At 34.7% G+C, this 19,039-nt stretch overlaps 1 protein-coding gene across 2 annotated transcripts in view; it reads left to right on the top strand.

Moving 5' to 3' along the window:
* Positions 1–19,039, top strand: part of gpp (DOT1 like histone lysine methyltransferase grappa) — a 282,498-nt gene that overhangs the window by 205,538 nt on the left and 57,921 nt on the right. For both annotated transcript variants that reach the window (XM_090409770.1, XM_090409771.1), the window contains one exon: positions 13,484–13,525. In XM_090409770.1, coding sequence (XP_090265896.1) covers positions 13,484–13,525 — 42 coding nt within the window. The remainder of the gene's footprint in view (positions 1–13,483; positions 13,526–19,039) is intronic.

Raw genomic sequence — 19,039 nt, 5'->3', positions numbered from 1 at the left:
GAAGCTGAAATGTTTTACTTGTTCCACAGGTTCACCATTCACAACACAGTTGACATTTTCAATGATTCTGCCTGTTTTCATTGTCTTTGTCTTTTTATTGCTGACCTTCATACCATATCTATTACAACAGTTATTCAATTTAGTCAGAGAATTTTGCAGACTTGTAGCGGATTTATTTAGAAGTATAACATCATCCGCATAAAGCAAAGAGCATTAACATCTCCAATTTTGATATCATGTTTAATACCACTTTCTTTCATAATGTGATCCATATAGATAATGAATAACAGAGGGGATAATGTACATCCTTGTCTCACACCAGATTTAACATTAAACCATCTTCCTGTACTTCCTTCAATTCTAACTGCTGACTTACAACTCAAATAAAGACTAAGTATTGCTTGATATAATGCCCCTTTGACACCATATAACTGCAGCATATTGAATAGCTTCTCTCTTGGCACCTTGTCATATGCCTTTTCCAAATCGACAAAACTTAAATACAGATCTTTGTTATATTCCCATGCTCTCTCGACTATTTGTCATAAAGTGAAGATCTGATCCTGACAGCCTCTGTTTGGCCTGAATCCAGCTTGTTCTTCACCAAGCTTTTCTTCCACAATTTTTCTCAACCGTTTCTCAAGTATACTTGCATAGATCTTGCCAGGAACACTCAGTAGGGAAATACCTCTGTAATTCTCATATTCAGTTTTATTTTCCTTTTTATATATGGGTACTATGAGAGCTCTACTCCAATCATCAGGAATTCGTCCCGCTGTCCAGGCTTTCTGAACTATGCAGTGCAGCCACTGTAAGACTTATATCACCATACTTCAGCATTTCTGGTTGAATATCATCTACTCCTGCTGCCTTTCCACATTTCAAGCCTTTGATGGCTTTTTCTACTTCAAGTATGGATATGTATTCCTGACTGCATGCCTGGTCTGTGTTTTTTACCACTGTGCTGTCATCACTGCTTGTTTCATTTAGCAGTTTTTCAAAGTAATTACTCCATACTTCAAGGATATCTTTTTTCCTCCTGTTTTCATGTCACCTTTATCATCTCTAACTCCTTTTACAGCACTTTTTCCTCCATTCCTAAGCTTCTTCAACAACCTTCAGAATATTTTGCCACTTTATTGATATTTATTTTCTATATTCTTGCCAAAGTCCTCTCATGACTTTTGTTTAGCTAGTTTTACACAGTGTTTAGCATTCTTGCATTTGTCTCTATATTCTGTAAGAGCACAAGCTGATTTATTTGCTAGGAACTTTTGATATGCTTTCTTCTTTTCCTTCACTGCCTCTTTAACTTCCTGTGTCCACCAGGGAGTTCTAATTTTTCTATCCTTGCAGACAACTTCACCACATGCCTCTGGCAGAATCAATCAATGTTTTCTTCAGAGTTTGCCACCGAATCTCCAAGGTTTGATTCCTGTTCTCAAACTTTTTCATTTTTTTTTCAATAATCTTTGTGTATTTTAGTCTACAGTTCACATCTGAGAGCTGCTCAACTTTTATTCGCTTTAAAACTTTCTTACATGTTATTCTTTTCAATATGAAATTCAATTTTTTCCTGCTCAAGACTAAATAGTGATCACTTCCAATTTCTAATCCTCTGTACACTCTGGTGTCCTGCACCAGGTAGAAAACATCACTATTAACAATAACACAGTCAATGAGACTTTTCTTATTCCTTGCCTCTTCTCTCCATGTGAATTTGTGCACATTTTTATGTTGGAACATGGTGTTAGTAATAACCAGTCCATGTTCTGAGCAGAAATCCAACAGATATTTGTCATTATTATTAGCTTTGCTCTTTTCTCCAAATTTTCCCAAAATATTTTTGTATGTCTCACAATCATTTTCTACTCTGCTATTTAGATTCCCAACAAGGATCAACTTTTCCTTTTTCACTGTGTCAGTTGCTTTTTCTAAAGCCTCAAAAAATTCCTGCACTTCTACCTTAGTAGAACCTTCTGTGGGACTATAGGCACAAATAAGTCTCATTGTCCAGTTCCCCATTCTCATATTTGCCCACATTACTCTACTTGAGACTGACTGCCATTCAAGAATTACACTTTGTTGATATTGATAACTTTATTGAATTTCTTGATATGGAAATGTTATCAACTCTCACTATAGCAAACTCAGAGACCACAATAATATCATAGTAGATGGTTTGCTATAGTAATTTTTTTTTAGAACAATTGTAACCACAGGGTAGGGAATCCATTGAAGTTTGTTATAATGATCTTTGCCATAGTGAGAGTCAACTGTAATATTTTTGCCTCTAAAACTTTTCTCAGTAACTGATTAAGGTTATTGAAAACAAGTGAAAGCTATCTGATTGTTAACTAAGATATCAGCCAACTCACTCAGTTTAGGATCCATTTTCCTGATTATTATAGTTTTTCTCCCAATTTTTTTATAGAATATTGAAATATGTCCAGAGTATGTCTGAGAAGATAGCAAGACTTCTACATTCTGAAAGCCTACAAGTCTCCTTTCTCCTAGCGTGCCAATTATCTTCTTTCCTGCATTCTTCAGATGATAAGTTGGAACCATTATCTTATATAGGAGCTCGCCTTTTTCAGGTGTCCCTTGCTCTCGTGTGGCCTCGCTAATGTCAAACCAGGTAGGTTGGCATCTGTTTGCAAGGAGGGACATCAAGATTACATGAGATACCTAGAATCAGAAGTCTAATCTTGCTCAGTTTGCTATATTTCTGCTAGGTTTGAATTTGTCTAGGGTGCAAAGAATTTTTTCAAGGGCTTTTCAAACAAAGGTCGGTTAGCCAGTCTGATATGGAAGTGGCAGGATTTTTCCCTCTCAGAAAATTGGATTTTTCATCCTGCAAAGCCAGCCAGGTGAATGTGACACAATTAACAGATGTGATGCACCGATTTCATAGCCATACCGTATTTCCACGAAAATAATACCGGGTCTTATATTAATTTTTGCTCCAAAAGACGCATTAGGGCTTATTTTCAGGGGATGTCTTATTTTTTCATGTACAACAATCTACATTTATTCAAATACAGTCATGTCATCTTCTTCTGAAACATCGTCATAACTCTCCAAACCCCGCATTCTGGCCTGAATTTCTTGCGACTCCATTTCCTGTAGAACCATTGGCCCCAATCTCTCATGTCCAGCAATAGAGCTCTCCTTAAGTGAGCACTTCTTGTCCATGTAGTCTGCTCGTAGTGCATTAGCAACACAGCTGTCAGTGATTTTATCCCATGAATTCTTCACCCAAGTCACGACCTCTTGCAGGCTAGGCTTCACAAAGTTTCCACACTGATTTCTCTCCATTCTATTTCAATGTAGTCATTGATTTCCATGTGCAAATGGTCCTTGAATGGCTTGTTTATTGCAATATCAAGAGTCTGGAGATAGGCAGTCATTCCTGTGGGAATCATTATTTGATCTATTCCTCTCTCTGCAAGGAAGTTCTTCATGTCTTTAGCATGGTGAGTGCTGGCTGAATTCCAGACTAGCAGACCTCTTTGGCCACCTCGCAAAACAAGTGGCAACCTTAAATCAACCCACTTGTTGGAGAGTTGGTATTTAGAAAAGTCGATGCCATCAACAAAGGACTTGAATGCAAGTGCACGTTTAATAACTTTAGTATCTTCCAGCTTGAACAATGTTGTTAAAGCTGGAAGATACTAAAGTTTCTTCCTTTATCGCTGAAGGAAGCCATCCAGCCAATGTTGTGATGCTTTGAATTCTTCTGGGGATATTTCTGTGGTGCCATTGCAAGGGCAAATGCTTGAATATCAGCCCTGTGCACAACCAAAGCCTTTGCTCTCCTGTCAGCAATCCATTCACAGATGATATCTTCCAGCTCAGGAAATAATGGTTGCTACCTGATCCACACCTGCGCTTCTTAGCATTTCTCTCATCCACCTGTTGACTGAGGTTATCGTACTCTGCTCGCCATTTTTGGACCATTCAGAGATCCAACTTCTTCTATTTGCAGAAAGCCGTAAGATTCTTGCCCCAGGAGGCCTCCATGATTCCTTTCTTGTACTCAACGGAATAGGTCTTTCTTTTTGCGCTCATCTTGTCTGGGGGTCAAAATATTATTCCCTTTAAATCTACCATTAAATCAAGTGTTAATTGAAGACTTATGAGACAGGAGTGGCAACAAAAATTATGACAGTTAAGAATGATGGTCCACACAAAAGCGATGAAAAATTGCAGGCACCAAAATTCAGAAAACGTTTCTTTATTTCACACGAGTGCATTATGTATGTCCATTACAACACACGATGTATTAAATTATGAATATAGACACTGCCACGTCTGTTCGTTATCAAGTGCGCACGTTATTTATGCATTGTATCTGTACTCTGATTGGTCATTCGGCAATAAGTCTCAATTTAACCAATAAGAATACAATTTGGTCGGCTAAATCCCAAATTGCCAGCCCATCCTCGTTTGTTCAGTATCCAGGTAGGTACCTAACAGAGTGCACCACGAGAAGGTGAGGATTGGACATTAGGTCAGAAGCTCTGGTCAGTTCTTCACTTTCCTTTAAAGGTTATGTGGAGGTCTCCTCTCAGTTATACAGCTTTGACCCTTAAGCAGATTATCATTTCATTTCATTAAAAATTGTTCATTTATACTTTGGGAATGGAGAATTATTTGTTGTCATGTCCTAAAATTCAGAATTGCTGCGTGCGCGCGCACACGCACACACACACACACATGACCAAATATAGATAATTTTCAATTCTAATTTTTCATTTTCATTAGAGCTATAATTGTCTGTGACAGTTACATGGTTCTTAACGTTTTTTTTGCCTGGTGTCCCCTTTCAACTATTTGTATGGCCTGGCTGCCCTGCTCAATTTTACACCAAGTTAATGACTCAATAAGATAATTATAATATATTATTAGGCAAACCTAAATTACCATCAACATATTTGAACTGATAGTTAATTAAAAATTAATGACTTTGATGCAAATTCATTTTTACTCAAAAAAGATGTAAACTTACTGTATTTAATAAGCCAATCATTAATAGCTACCCTGAGCCTGATGAGATCCTGCTACTTTTTCAATATCAAGTTCAGTTTTCGACAAATGAAGTCTCAGGTCCCCTCTTTCACTTATTTGCAATCTCTTTCACTGCTTAGCTAACAATTGCAACACTATGCTGAATCCTTTCTCAACCAAGTATGAAGAAGGAAAAGCAGTGAGCAGTCATTTTATTTCTTGCCAAAGCTGTGGATACTTGCATTGCATGTTTGGCCAGAATCTTTCATACGCATGCTGCTGAAATTGTACTTGAGCTTCAAAATCATTTTTTAAGTCAATAAATTCTTCACGCATTGGATGAACAGAAGTGGCATCAGAAAGAAATGAATTTATGACCCAATCAGGTATTTTAAGCTCATCAAAGTCTTTGAATCCAATCATCAAGTCTTCTTTCAATGTCAGAAGATGGAAACAATAATATTCCAAATCTGTATCTAATATTAAATCATCATCTATTATTTGTAGACTTGGGAACTGCAGAAAATCTCGTCTTGCAATTAAGTCCAGGATGGTTTTTAAATTTAGTCTTTAATTCACGAAAGTACTCCACATTATTTTTTTTTTGCTTTATTTTGATGCTTTGTTCTTTAATATTTTAAATATTCACTTTGAATATTGACGATACTTTCTTTTTTCACACATTTTAATGGGCCTACAGTGCTACACAATATCAACTATGTGTGCCACACGATACCACTGGCTAGATGTAAACTGCAAAAAGTAGTGGATTCTGCTAAAAATAGCCCAAATTAATTCTTTTCAATGTAGAAAATTCAGACTAAAAAGTAGCCAATTACTTAACTTTCGATATAAAAATTCTAAAAAATAAGTAGTAAATAAATTTGAACAGTATTGCCAGACATACAATATTCTGAACGGTGTTCATGTTGGAGGTTTAATGGAATATTATAATCCTTTAAAACTGATAAAATATTTATCAGTTTTACAGGATTAAAACTAATTTTAATACTTCCAATATTTCGTCTCCATCACAGAGACGAAATTAAAATTAGTTTTAATCCTTTCTTAGTGCTGGTAATATTTCCATTAAACCTCCAACATGAATTCTTCACAGCACTTAACCCTCAACACACAGATTCTGAACAGTGTTGCCAAAGATACAATATAAATAGGGATGCTAGATTAAATTAAACATGGAATTTTTTGCTTTTATTATATTAGTAGTATTATAACACCCCCCCCTCCCCCAGCATTCACACCGTCCCCAGGAGGCTGCTACCACCCAGGTTAAGAACCACTGGATTACATTATTCAAAGAGTTCTGTTGAATGGTCATGCTTTTTTTAGTATCAAATTTTAGAGCATGGTTTATGAAACCCTGACTTCTTTTTGGCCTTTGGAAAGCAAAACTGAAATGCTTCTTGCTTTAAGCTTAAGATTGTTGCATTTACAGTTTCAGAGTAAATGATTTGCTCCTATTTAGTTTGGTCTGCCAATTGATCTTTTTGCTTTATTTTCAATTTCTTACTAATTTAACTTTGTTTTTGAATCCATTTCTTTAATATGATCATTCCATTCTGTTCTTTTTGTCCATTCATTTATTCCATCAATTTGTTTTTTTCATCATGCATTTCATATAATTTATTTATTGCATTTTTGATGTTTATTTGTTTGACAGTATCAGATTTATAAATTCTTACTTTTGTTATATCTTTATTTCTCCATTTTTTTGAATGTAAAAAGTCCTGATATTTTATGAGCTTTTAGAAATATTTTACCCCCCCCCCCATCTGCTGTACTACTTCTGTTTTTGTTATTTTCAGTATTATTTATAGGCATTTAAATTCAATTACTCAACATCTAATACTTTGCAATAATTATATATTAATATTCTTTTGTCTGCTAAAAATATAGCACCATTCATCATTTAACTCCTGGTGGCAAAGACTGAGAATGTCTTTCATTCTTAGACTTAGCTTCAAAAGAAAGTATAATATATAGTTATTACCAGACTGGATAAGAGTAGCTCCACACAGTGGTCTTTAACACCACTGAATACAATCATAAAATAATATTATTCTCTGAGACTACACTACCTTCATCCTGCTTGATTGTGATCCCATCAAAACTCAGATTAAAAATTAAAAAGAGTACTAAAAAAAAAAAAGTATCTTCCTGGACTCCTGACATCAGAAAAAAAAAAGATTCACCATGCTATAAGTTATCGAAACAGCTAGTGAGCTCTCAGGCCTCCCTCACTGGTCATACCACATCCTATATATTTAAAAAAAAAAAAACAACAACACGATTCTCAACAGAAGTTTTAAAATGTGTAATGTTAAATAATACAGATATATTAGTTACCTCTGACATCACATCACTGTTTACCAGTATTCCAATTTACCAACTAAATAATACCTTAATTTGGAATTCGACCATTTGACCAGGCTTTTTCTGAATTATTCAGTGCAGCCATTTGTAAAACTTGTATACATCCATATTTGAGCATTTCTGATTGAATTTCATCTACTTCAGCTACATTTCTACATTTCAGGTTTATGATGGCTTTTTCTACTTCAAGCATGGATTTGTATTCCTGTTGGGAGTTTTCTACCACCATGCTGACACTGCTTGTTTCATTTAGCAGTCTTTCAGTTTTTGTTTTAACATGATGTTAGCAATAACTAGTCGTCCTGAACAGAAATCCAGCAGGCACTTATCACTGTTATTAGCTTTGCTCTTTTCTCCAAATTTTCCCAAAACATTTCTATGTGCCCGATGGGATTCACTTCCTACTCTGTTGTTTAAATCTCAAAAGAAGGGTCAACTTTTTCATTTTCTCAGCTTCATTCTCTAATGTCTCAAAATTCCTGGACTTCTTTTCTATTAAAACCCCAGACATCTAGAATATCATTATCTTCAGTTTTCATGTCACCTTTATCATCTCTTATTCCTTTTACAGTACTTTTTCCTCCATTTCTAAGCTTTTTCCATAGCCTCCAAAATATTTTGCCACCTTTCTGATATTTATGTACTATGTTCTTACTAAAAACCTTTGACTTTTGTTTAGCTAGATTTAAACATTGGCTTGCTTTCTTACATTTTTCTCTGTATTCTGTAGGAGCACAAGCTGACTTACTTGGAACTTTCAATATGCTTTCTTCTTTTCCTTGACTGCCTCTTTAATTTTCTGTGTCCACCATGGAGTTCTGATTTTTCTAACCTTGCAGACAACCTTGCCACATGCCTCTGGCTGAAGCAGTCAAAATCTTTAGGGTATGCCATTGAATCTCCAAGGTTTGGTTCTTGTTTTCAATGGCAAACCCTGATTTCAGGTTCATGTTTTTCTTGAATAATATGTGTATATCTGAGTCTATTTTTCACCTCTGAAAGCTGCTCAACTTGGATTTACTTAAAAATTTCTTACTCTTATTTTCAATATGAAATTCAATTTTACTCTGCTCAAAAGTAAATGATCATTTCCTTTTTTAAATTGTCTGTATATTCTTGCATTCTGAATGGGAAACATTGCTATCAACAATAACTTAGTTGATAACTTTACTTATTTCTTGCATTTTTCTTCATGTGAATTTGTGCAAATTTTTGTTTTCACATGGTGTTAGCTATAACTAGTCCATGTCCTGAACAGAAATCCAGCAGGCACTTATCATGATTATTAGCTTTGCTCCTTTCTTCAAATTTGCCCAAAACATTTTTGTATGCCTGGTCCGATTCACTTCCTACTGTGCTGTTTAAATCTCCAAAAAGGGCCAACTATTCCTTTTTGTTTTGTCAGCTGCCTTCTCTAATGTCTTGAAAAATTTTTGTACTTTTCTATTAAAACCTTCTATGGGACCAATAGGCACAAACGAGTCTCATTGTACAGTTCCCCATTTTGATATTTACCTACATCACTATTTGATATTACTTGCCATTCCAAAAGATTATCCTCATATTTAGCGTTGAATGTTATAGGTACTCCTTCTTTTCTCTGATTATTATTGCCTTATAATAACATCTTGTATCCAAAAACAGGAAGATCTCACCTGTTTTTTGTCATCTTTGTTTTGGCAACATCTATTATATTGATCTGGTACATGTCCAATTCTTTTGCTAGTTCCATTTCTTTTCCATTGAAATTTCTTATGTTGATAGTACCAATCTTGAACTCTGATGTTAAGCTGGAATGTGTTCCAGGATTTGCTCTAGTAGCTGACTTTTTTTGCTGTTTGTCCTGGTTTCCTGACTTTTGAAAACAACGGGTTCTTGTTTATCCATCTAACATCCCAGCTGGCATGAAATTCTTTTGTGTTGTACCATCACTTTACACTGTGGTTTAAACCAATAAGAATACAATTGTTTGGCTAAATCCCAAATTTCCAGCCCATCTTCATTCATTCAGTATCCAGGTAGATTCCTAACAGGATGCACCATGAGAAGGTGAGGATTGAACATTAGATCAGAAGCCTCTGATCAGTTCTCTGCATTCCTTAAAAAGCTATATGGAGATCTCCTCCCAGTTATATAGCTTTGACCCTTAAGCATCCCCACTTTATCTATACATATAAATAAAAATATAATAGAGAATTAAGTGTGCACTCAGATAAATTAGTAATTAATTAAAACACTCATAACAGTGCTAAACTTAACATCTTAAGAGCAGTAAATGTCACAAACGCTGACTGCACTTTATTATATTTGTACACAGTGCTTTAGATATTAATCAGACAATTACTGTATTGAATCCCTAGGGGCCAAAGACAGTTTGTTATAATACAAGGTTTACCATAGTGAATTTAGGATAAAAAAATTTAGACTATAAAAATTTAATCCATTATGAAGATTTCAGGTAAGTGAGATTAAGGTAATGTAGCCTTTTGAAATTTAACTGTTAATTCTAGGTTTTTATAATTTAATACTCTTCTAGTGCTTTTGTTATGTCTCCTATTATTGTTTGTATTTTTACTTTTCATGCTGTTATTTGGTATGTTTATTTATAGTTTCTTTGTGTTCTGTTCTCTGCCATTTCCTTGGTTCAGTTTTACCACAGCTTTGTTCTGTTGGATTTCCTACTATTTCCCTTCTCTCCTGATTATGATACCATTTGTTAGGAAATCTAGTTTTATTTGAAGGCTTTCAACTTTTACTGTTTGTAATAATGAGCTTAAAATTGCATTCATTCTATGGGACTTATGCCGTGACTTTAGGATAGTTCATTATAGCACATAATCTCATTACAGTGGTGGTCATTATAGTGTACATCTACTGTAAATGTCTAAACTTAACCAAATAATTTATATATCAGGATAACTATTTTTTTAAAAAAACAAAATATGCTTATCTTTGCAGATTACTCTTAACTTTGATCTTCAATATGCCATCTAGCAGCCACCTATCAAATATTTTTATTATTGATGTTACTATCAACAATACATATAATTCTTATCAATTGCAATCTTGTTGCCTGCATTTTTTATGTTGGAACATGTTGTAAACTAAAGTCTTACTTAAACAGTTACTACCATATTTAATCAAATATAACTCGCACTTTTTTCTCCACAATTAAAGTTAAAAAATTGTGGTGCGAGATGAGATATATGCGGAAATTTTCAGAAACTAAAATTTTTCAGGAATAAACTAAATTGATGTTTATAATTAAATTCTCAGTATTCGTTATAATTTATAATTGCTCACATTATTTATAAAATGAATGCATTTAAATTTTAATTATCAATGTTTTTTACGTGATCGGCCACTCACCTTCATCAAGCAATATATTTGATGCTTTTAGCAACAATGCTTCTGTAATTAAATTATTTCTGACAAAATCATATCCCAAGCTCTCAAAACCCAGTTGCACAACAGTTCTAATGATAGTCTCTTAATCTTAATCCATCCCTGCGCAATCCAAGATTGAGTAGAAATCAGTGCTCTCACTCCCACATTTCCTCTACTGGAAATTGCTTCCATCTTGATGTATATGATTGGTGCGGTATTAACATAAGATCGCATGACTCAACGACAAAGGCAAGCCGATGATTGTTGAGTTGAAATGCTGATTTTCTTCAACCAAATTCCAAAATATCTGAAACTACCATAACAACATTCACTATCTATTTCTTAAAGTTTTAAACTTTTTTCATGTACAAACTATATGTGAAACTTTTTAATTTCTTTTTTCGTAAAATAAAATCACGAGATATATGCGAGAGAGTTATATTCAAGTAAATACGTATTATTTAGTTATGCTTTTTTCTTCAAATTTTCCCAAAGCATTTCTTTATGTCTGGCATTTACTTATTATTTCACTGTTTAGATTTCCAAAAAGAACCAGATTTTTCTGTTTGTCAGCTGTCCTCTCAAATAACCGAAAAATTCTCCTGCTTCTTCCTAGATATAACATCTTATAGTTATTATTTAACAATATCTCACCTGTTTTATTCTCAGTAATACCAATTATGTCAGCATCATGCGTCTCTCATTCTCCTACTCCACTTTACTGTTAGTATTCTACTGTGTTTGTTCCAAAATTATGTATAATAATTTAAAAAATAAAGGTGTTGGCTGACCTTGATGGGGAGAGCAGTGTAATATCAGGATAGCTTCTAAGACTGCAATGTTCTTGAATATTCTGTAAATAAGTCTTATTCTTTTTCCTAGTGTTATGTCCTGCTGATTAATTAGTTGGGTCTACTTCTTCCATGGTAACCCACTCCATCTTGTGGGGTGGGGGAGTGTAGACATCCATACCCACAGCAGGTTCGAATAATCCTGCAATCATCCTACAGTTATCAGTGATAACTGTAGGATGATCGCAAGATTCTAAAGTAATTTACTATAGCAAACTTATATCCACTATAACACACTATTCCTGAGGCCAACAATTCTCAGCTGTAGCAAACTTATTGGTAGCCACAGGAATAGTGTGTTATAGTGGATATAAGTTTGCTATAGTAAATTACTTTAGAATCCTGCAATCATCCTACAGTTATCAGTGATAACTATAGGATGATTGCAGGATTGTTGATACTTTTTAGCTGATTTGTAAGTTATCAAGATGCCAGTTTAGGTAATTCAGCAAGTAATTTTGCTCTTGTGGAACATTCATGCATTATTGAACTTCCTCTATGGAGAGAACATTAATTTTTATATTAAATGCTTCTCATTATATTAATGTTTATACAGAAATTTAGTTTTATGGATCTTACAATAAAGAAATTTCAACCCACATTTCTATATCATAAGGTTTAAAAATATGAAGTGTCAGTTGGTAGATCACTTACGAAATAGCAAAGTTTACAAGTTTTTGCCTTATCTCAGCCTTCTTGGGGAGTTGTTTTATGAGAAATGAATATTTTTTTTTTAATTTAATGAATTAAAAATATGTCATGCTGCCAAATGGAAGTGATTTCATAATTTGTTCCTGTCTTGTAGAGCAAATCATGTTACTTTTATCCTGGCATGAACCCATTGTAAAATGGCTGTCATTGTCTGGAATTGTTACCCTTAATCCTCTCTCTCTCTCTCTCTCTCTCTCTCTCTCTCTCTCCATTTTTAATCATTTTCTTTGACAACTGATTTATCTGTTTATAAAAAAAAAATTAGTGCACGTGTTATAAATATTCTTTAATCATAAAGTGCACTTTGCATTATTTTTGGTTTATTATTATTATTATTATTATTATTATTATTATCTGCTAATCCATTGAGTCCTTAGACTCATCAAGGGAGGCCCTAAATATCTCTATCCAGGCAAGCACTATCCAACATTTGTGCATCATCTATCATATCTTGCTTTGAACTTATTCAACCTGTCCTCGTAAATTTAGTTTATACCTTTCATGGGGTTTTTTCCAAATAATATTGACAGTATAAATTAAGTTCTCTGACTTGTTTCTGATTACAGCTGTATTCTGTTATTTATCAAGGTTATGATTTAATTGACTGTTATATTTTCATCTTCTAATGCTCCTATGACTGCATCACCCTCTATGTTGCCCCTCTCCTATTTTTTGTGTAGCATTTTGCTAATCTCTGATTTTGTTTAAGTGACCATGCCATCTAAGATTAGATCTCCTTACATCTGAATATTAATAAAAATAAATAAAGTATACTTCTGATTTAAAATTTGATGCTACTATTGTTTTAATTATTTACACAAATTCTATTACAAGAAATTGAAATTTTCAAGGTAAACAAGAAGAGAACTAAAGATAAGGTTACATGGGCTCTTTACCTTTTATGCATAGTAGGTTGACTATTGTGATGTATTTTATTTCTTCAGTTTCTTTAGTTATACCTAAAAGAATCTTGAGGAAATTATTATAATGTAGATGTGTTTCTTTAGTTTAAACCTTCCTAGCCATTTACTGTAAGATGTTTTAGAACAAGGCAACCCTGATATTTGGTGAATGCCAATATTTTATAAAATTTATTTATTTAATTATTTTAATTTTTTTTTTTTATACAGCTGGAACATTACTTTCAAAGAATGAAAAATCCAAGACCAAAGGTTTGTATTTAAATGAAACTATGATTAATTTCCTAGCATTGAAACATTTTGCAATAATCTTCAGCTTATTCCAATCATAATCATTACATGTTTATAAAATAAATGAAGTGTACCTAGCTTGTAATTTAAAATATGAAAGTTTTACAAATGATCATTCCTTAAAAGCACCAATTACAAAAGAGAGGGGAGAAAAAACCTCAAAGACAGAAGTGAGACCTACTATTAAGAAGAAGATTCCAACCAAGCCATAATTGTGCATACTGTTGCATTATTACACTGGCAGCTCAGCAACAAAAAAAGCACTTTGTGGTTGCAGATTTGGAAATACTTTTCAGCTGTTTGAGAATTTTCACCTGTCTGTTATTCCCTGTTATAAATATTATTCACTGATTCTTTGGTGAATAAAGCATGTCAGCACACAAGAAGATTTACCAACATCCAAAACAATGACAAACTCATGGCTGATAATCCTTCACTACAAGTTGCTGTACTGCAAATGGTTTGAATATAAATTCCATTTAAATCTTCGGTCTTTTTTAAGCAACTTCATTGCATGCAGGTATGTGGTGAGTACATATTCCAGGCTTCCTCATTTTTATTACCCAGAGCACATTATTTTGAACTTGCTGATTATTGTGGCATTCAGATTAAACACTAAATGATCCAGTTTCCCACAGCGGTTTGAGCACATTGATTCAAGATGGTGCAGTCAGTAAATTGACATTAGCATTCTTTAGCAGCAGTTCTTGTATTACTATTTACCAAACATATATAAATGAAGTGAATATCAGCATACTTCTTGAAAGTATAAGTATTCATAAAAAGTTGTAAACCTATAGTATATAGGCATTGTAGGGAGATAAGGATAAGATAAGCCTGAAACCTAGTTCTAGAGACCAAATGCAGAATTTTTACTTGACACATTCATTATCTCCAATAAATGAGATAATGACTTCGCATTGATGAAATTCATCATAGAGATTCACAAATATCCATGCCCGGAGCAGGATTCAAACCCACAGGAGTGATAAACATTATCTACTTGGCCAACTAGCCTGGCTGGCATCATTTCTATAAAAGTTCACAATTAAACAGAGCAAATTGAATGACACCCAGGAACACTGAGTATTATTGGATTGACTTATCTACAAGCCCTGAGAATGCTTGCAAGAACTACTATATAATTAGATAATGATACATGCATTTGGATAGTTTTGCTGCATTACTAGCAGTTAAATTATGAAATGACTATATTTAAAGTAAAGGGCCAATAGGCTTCATTTCGGTGATGTAAAACATTATTTAAATTAAGGGGATATTATCCCACATTGTTTTAAAACCGAATAAGAAACTCAAAGATCGGAATCAAAGAGTTTTGTGCCGAATATAGCAACTATAAACGTATCGGCGACTACTAGCGTAAGCTAAAGTACATAGTACGAACTAGGGCAACTCGTTGCAGAGGTGGAGAAAGTTCTGATCGCTATTCTTAGTATTTTCCATAATGTAGAACCCATCTCATAGGAGATGTATGAAGTTATACATTATGGTGGGAGGTCACTACCCAGACCAGTTTCGATCTTTATTGAGATCTCATCAGTGAGTAGCTTTTGACAACTCATATAGCAGAGTATATAAGTTCTTTTCGCTATACCCTTAGTATTATACTTTGGTCTAGCTACTTACTGATGAGATCTCAATAAAGATCGAAACCGGTCTGGGTAGTGACCTCCCACCATAATGTATAACATCATACATCTCCTATGAGATGGGTTTTCCATTATGGAAAATACTAAGAATAGTGATCAGAACTTTATCCACCTTTGCAACGAGTTGCCCTAGTTTGTACTACCTACTTGATCTATGTGCTTTAGCTTATGCTAGTAGTCACCGATACGTTTATAGTTACTATATTCGGCATGAAACTCTTTGATTCCGATCTTTGAGTTTCTTATTCGGTTTTAAAACAATGTGGGATTTAATATCCCCTTAATTTAAATTATGTTTTACATCGTTGAAATGAAACCTATTGGCTCTTTACTTTAAATAATTTATGGGTGCACCTTTTTGACAACTCGTATAGCAGAGTATATAATAACTTATATACTCTGCTATACCCTTAGTATTATACTTTGGTCTAGCTACTCACTGATGAGATCTCAATAAAGATCGAAACCAGTCTGTGTAGTAACCTCTCACCATAATGTATAACATCATACATCTCCTATGAGATGGGTTTACATTATGGAAAATACTAAGAATAGCGATCAGAACTTTCTCCCTTTGCAACGAGTTGCCCTAGTTTGTACTACGTACTTGAACTACGTGCTTTAACTTATCGCTAGTAGTCGCCGATACGTTTATAGTTACTATATTCGGCATGAAACTCTTTGATTCCGATCTTTGAGTTTCTTATTCAGTTTTAAAACAATGTGGGTAACTATATTTTCTCTCCTCTCTGGGATTTACATACACTATCTGTTCAAAAATATCTGGATACCTCTCATCCCAGCTTAAATACTAATGTGAAAGTCATTGATATATGGTGTTAGTCAGCAGTTTGCCCCACTTTTCTGGGAAGGTTTTCCACCAGATTTTGGTATGTTACTGTGATGATTTCCTTCCATTCTTCCAGCAGAGCATCACTGTAGTTGGTCAATGATGTCATGCGATTTGGCCTGGCTTGCAGCTGACATTCCAGATCATTCCATAGGTGTTCAATGGGGTTGAGATCAGGACTCTGTGCAGACCACTCAAGTTCTTCAATACCCATTTCACGAATTGTCCCACACAGACCTCACTTTGTCGATGGAGGCATTATATTGATACAGGAATGAACCTTCACTGAACTTCAAAGAATGTCATTATAGGCCACTGCTTTAATATTTGCTGTCATTGGAACTATGTAAAAACAACCCCCACCAAACTTCACAATTGACACAACACATTTGGCTGGCATCTGCCAAACTCAGACTCATCCACTAGACTGGCAGGTGGTGAACCATGATTTGTCACTTCACTTGACACTTAATAGTTGTTGTTCTAGTGTTGCTTGCAGATGATTTCAGAACTTGGTAGTGAGTGTTTCAGCTGTGGACAGGCATGTTTTTTCCTTGCACTTCAACACTCAGCAGTCCTGCATTATGATTTTATGTGGCCTGCCAGGTCATTATGCTGTCGTTGCTCCTAGGCATTTCTGCTTCACAGCTGAAATGGCAGAAATTTCTTGATGTCATTATTTGTCTATCAAGATTGCAAGGCTGTGCTTTCTTTTATATCTTTATTAGCCATGTTGTGATGTATATAGCCATATCCACTACAATGAAGGGGTGTCTACATATTTTAGATTAGATAGTGTACATGTTGATATAAATTAATTTGCTTCTATCCATTGATCCCTAAAGTTTGGCAGATTGCACTTGAGAGCCTGTATATGTGCAATTTCTTCAGTCTGTTTATTGAAACCAGAAAAAAATAGTTGTTAGTGAAATTATGTCATATTGCCAATAAAGGCAGAACATTCTGCAAATTATTAGAAGTGACTCTTCACTGATATGATTAATGCATTCCTAGAAATTATAAGCTAAATTAAAAATTGTGCCTCAAAAAATGATTTGTCATTCCTGCCAAACCACATGCATATCCTGCTGCTGTTATATGTAAATGCTTATGTAATGGTATGTAGCTAACACTATGTACCGGTACTGTGTGGTATGCGGTGATGAGAGTTTCTGAGTTTGAGAAAAAAATGATTGTGGGGTGCCATGCTGGTTTGTTCTTCTCTATATGTGCATTAAAAATGCATCCTAGGATCTAACAGATAAGCTCAGGTGTTGAGGTTATTCATGACTTATTTTTCACAGTATTAACAACACCACAAACACTTATCAACAAAGATGTTTTATTAACGCTTATATTTCACCGATTTTCAACTCAGCATCATCAGAGCACAACACACTTGTAAACGCAACAGTGAGTGAGTGAAACAATATAATTACAAAAGACAAAAGATCTAAAGTCCTATTTTTTGGCGCCCTCTAACGAAAAAAAAAAAAAACACAGTTATCCAGGAGTTTTTCTTAGGATAACCGTCTCCCAAATTTTTGGCAAATTAATGCAACCATATTTGTTAAGGTTGGGAGAATTCTTCAAAGCCATTGCTGACTCAAAAAATAATCTTTCAGATCTATAACGACTCCTAATAGCACATTTGTTTTCCTCCATCTAATCCTGCATGAAGGAGTGTCCAAAGCGTGGTCTGCCAGTCCCGACTTGCCATAGTAATAGTAGCGAATGTATCTTTCATGTTCTTCCAGGCGGATGAACATGAAAGATACATTCGTGTTTGTACGTGAAAGATACATTCGTGTTTGCGACTTGCCCATAATAGGCCAAGTCACAATCACACAGAACTTCATACACTCCTGGGTGTGCTAAAGGGTGAAGTTTATCCTTAGGCAAGCGGATCAGAGTTGCCAGCTTGACATAAGGTTTGAAAGTGGTGCGAAGGCCATGTTTCAACAATACTTTGGCTATCTTTTCTGATATACTTCTGATATAGGGAATAGAAATGGTCATGTTGTATTCTTGTGTATTAGGGGAGGGCAGAGTAATGGGCCTATGTATCCAGTCCAACAGTACGGCATTTTAAAAACACTTACACACAGAGCCAGAGCCATTTGTTCTAATGATACAGCTCTGACCACTGAACTCCAATACCTGCGCCATACGTTCTTAGCCAATGGCTACAATCCCTACAAAATAGATAAAATACTACATAGGCCCATTACTCTGCCCTCCCCTAATACACAAGAATACAACATGACCATTTCTATTCCCTATATCAGAAGTACATCGGAAAAGATAGCCAAAGTATTGTTGAAACATGGCCTTCGCACCACTTTCAAACCTTATGTCAAGCTGGCAACTCTGATCCGCTTGCCTAAGGATAAACTTCATCCTTTAGCACACCCAGGAGTGTATGAAGTTCCGTGTGACTGTGACTTGGCCTATTATGGGCAAACAGGAAGATCAGTGAACATCCGCCTGGAAGAACATGAAAGATACATTCGCTACTATTACTATGGCAAGTTGGGACTTGCAGACCACGCTTTGGACACTCCTTCACACAGCATTAAATGGAGGAAAACGAATGTGCTATTTAGGAGTCATTATAGATCTGAAAGGTTATTTTTTGAGTCAGCAATGGCTTTGAAGAATTCTCCCAACCTTAACAAATATGGTTGCATTAATTTGCCAAAAATTTGGGAGACAGTTATCCTAAGAAAAACAGCAGTTATCCTAAGATAACTGCTGTTTTTTTTTTTTTTTTTTCGTTAGAGGGCACCAAAAAATAGGACTCTAGATCTTTTGTCTTTTGCAGTTATATTGTTTCACTCACTCACTGTCGCGTTTACAAGTGTGTTGTGCTCTGATGATGCTGAGTTGAAAATCAGCAAAATATAAGCGTTAATAAAACATCTTTGTTGATAAAAGTGTTTGTGGTGTTGTTAA

The sequence above is a fragment of the Typopeltis vanoorti genome, chromosome 20, assembly GCF_054136105.1.
Source record: "Typopeltis vanoorti isolate ZY-2024b chromosome 20, IOZ_Tvanoo_1.0, whole genome shotgun sequence".
Lineage (NCBI taxonomy): Eukaryota > Metazoa > Arthropoda > Arachnida > Uropygi > Thelyphonidae > Typopeltis > Typopeltis vanoorti.
This window is presented reverse-complemented; position numbering and strand designations above follow the sequence as displayed.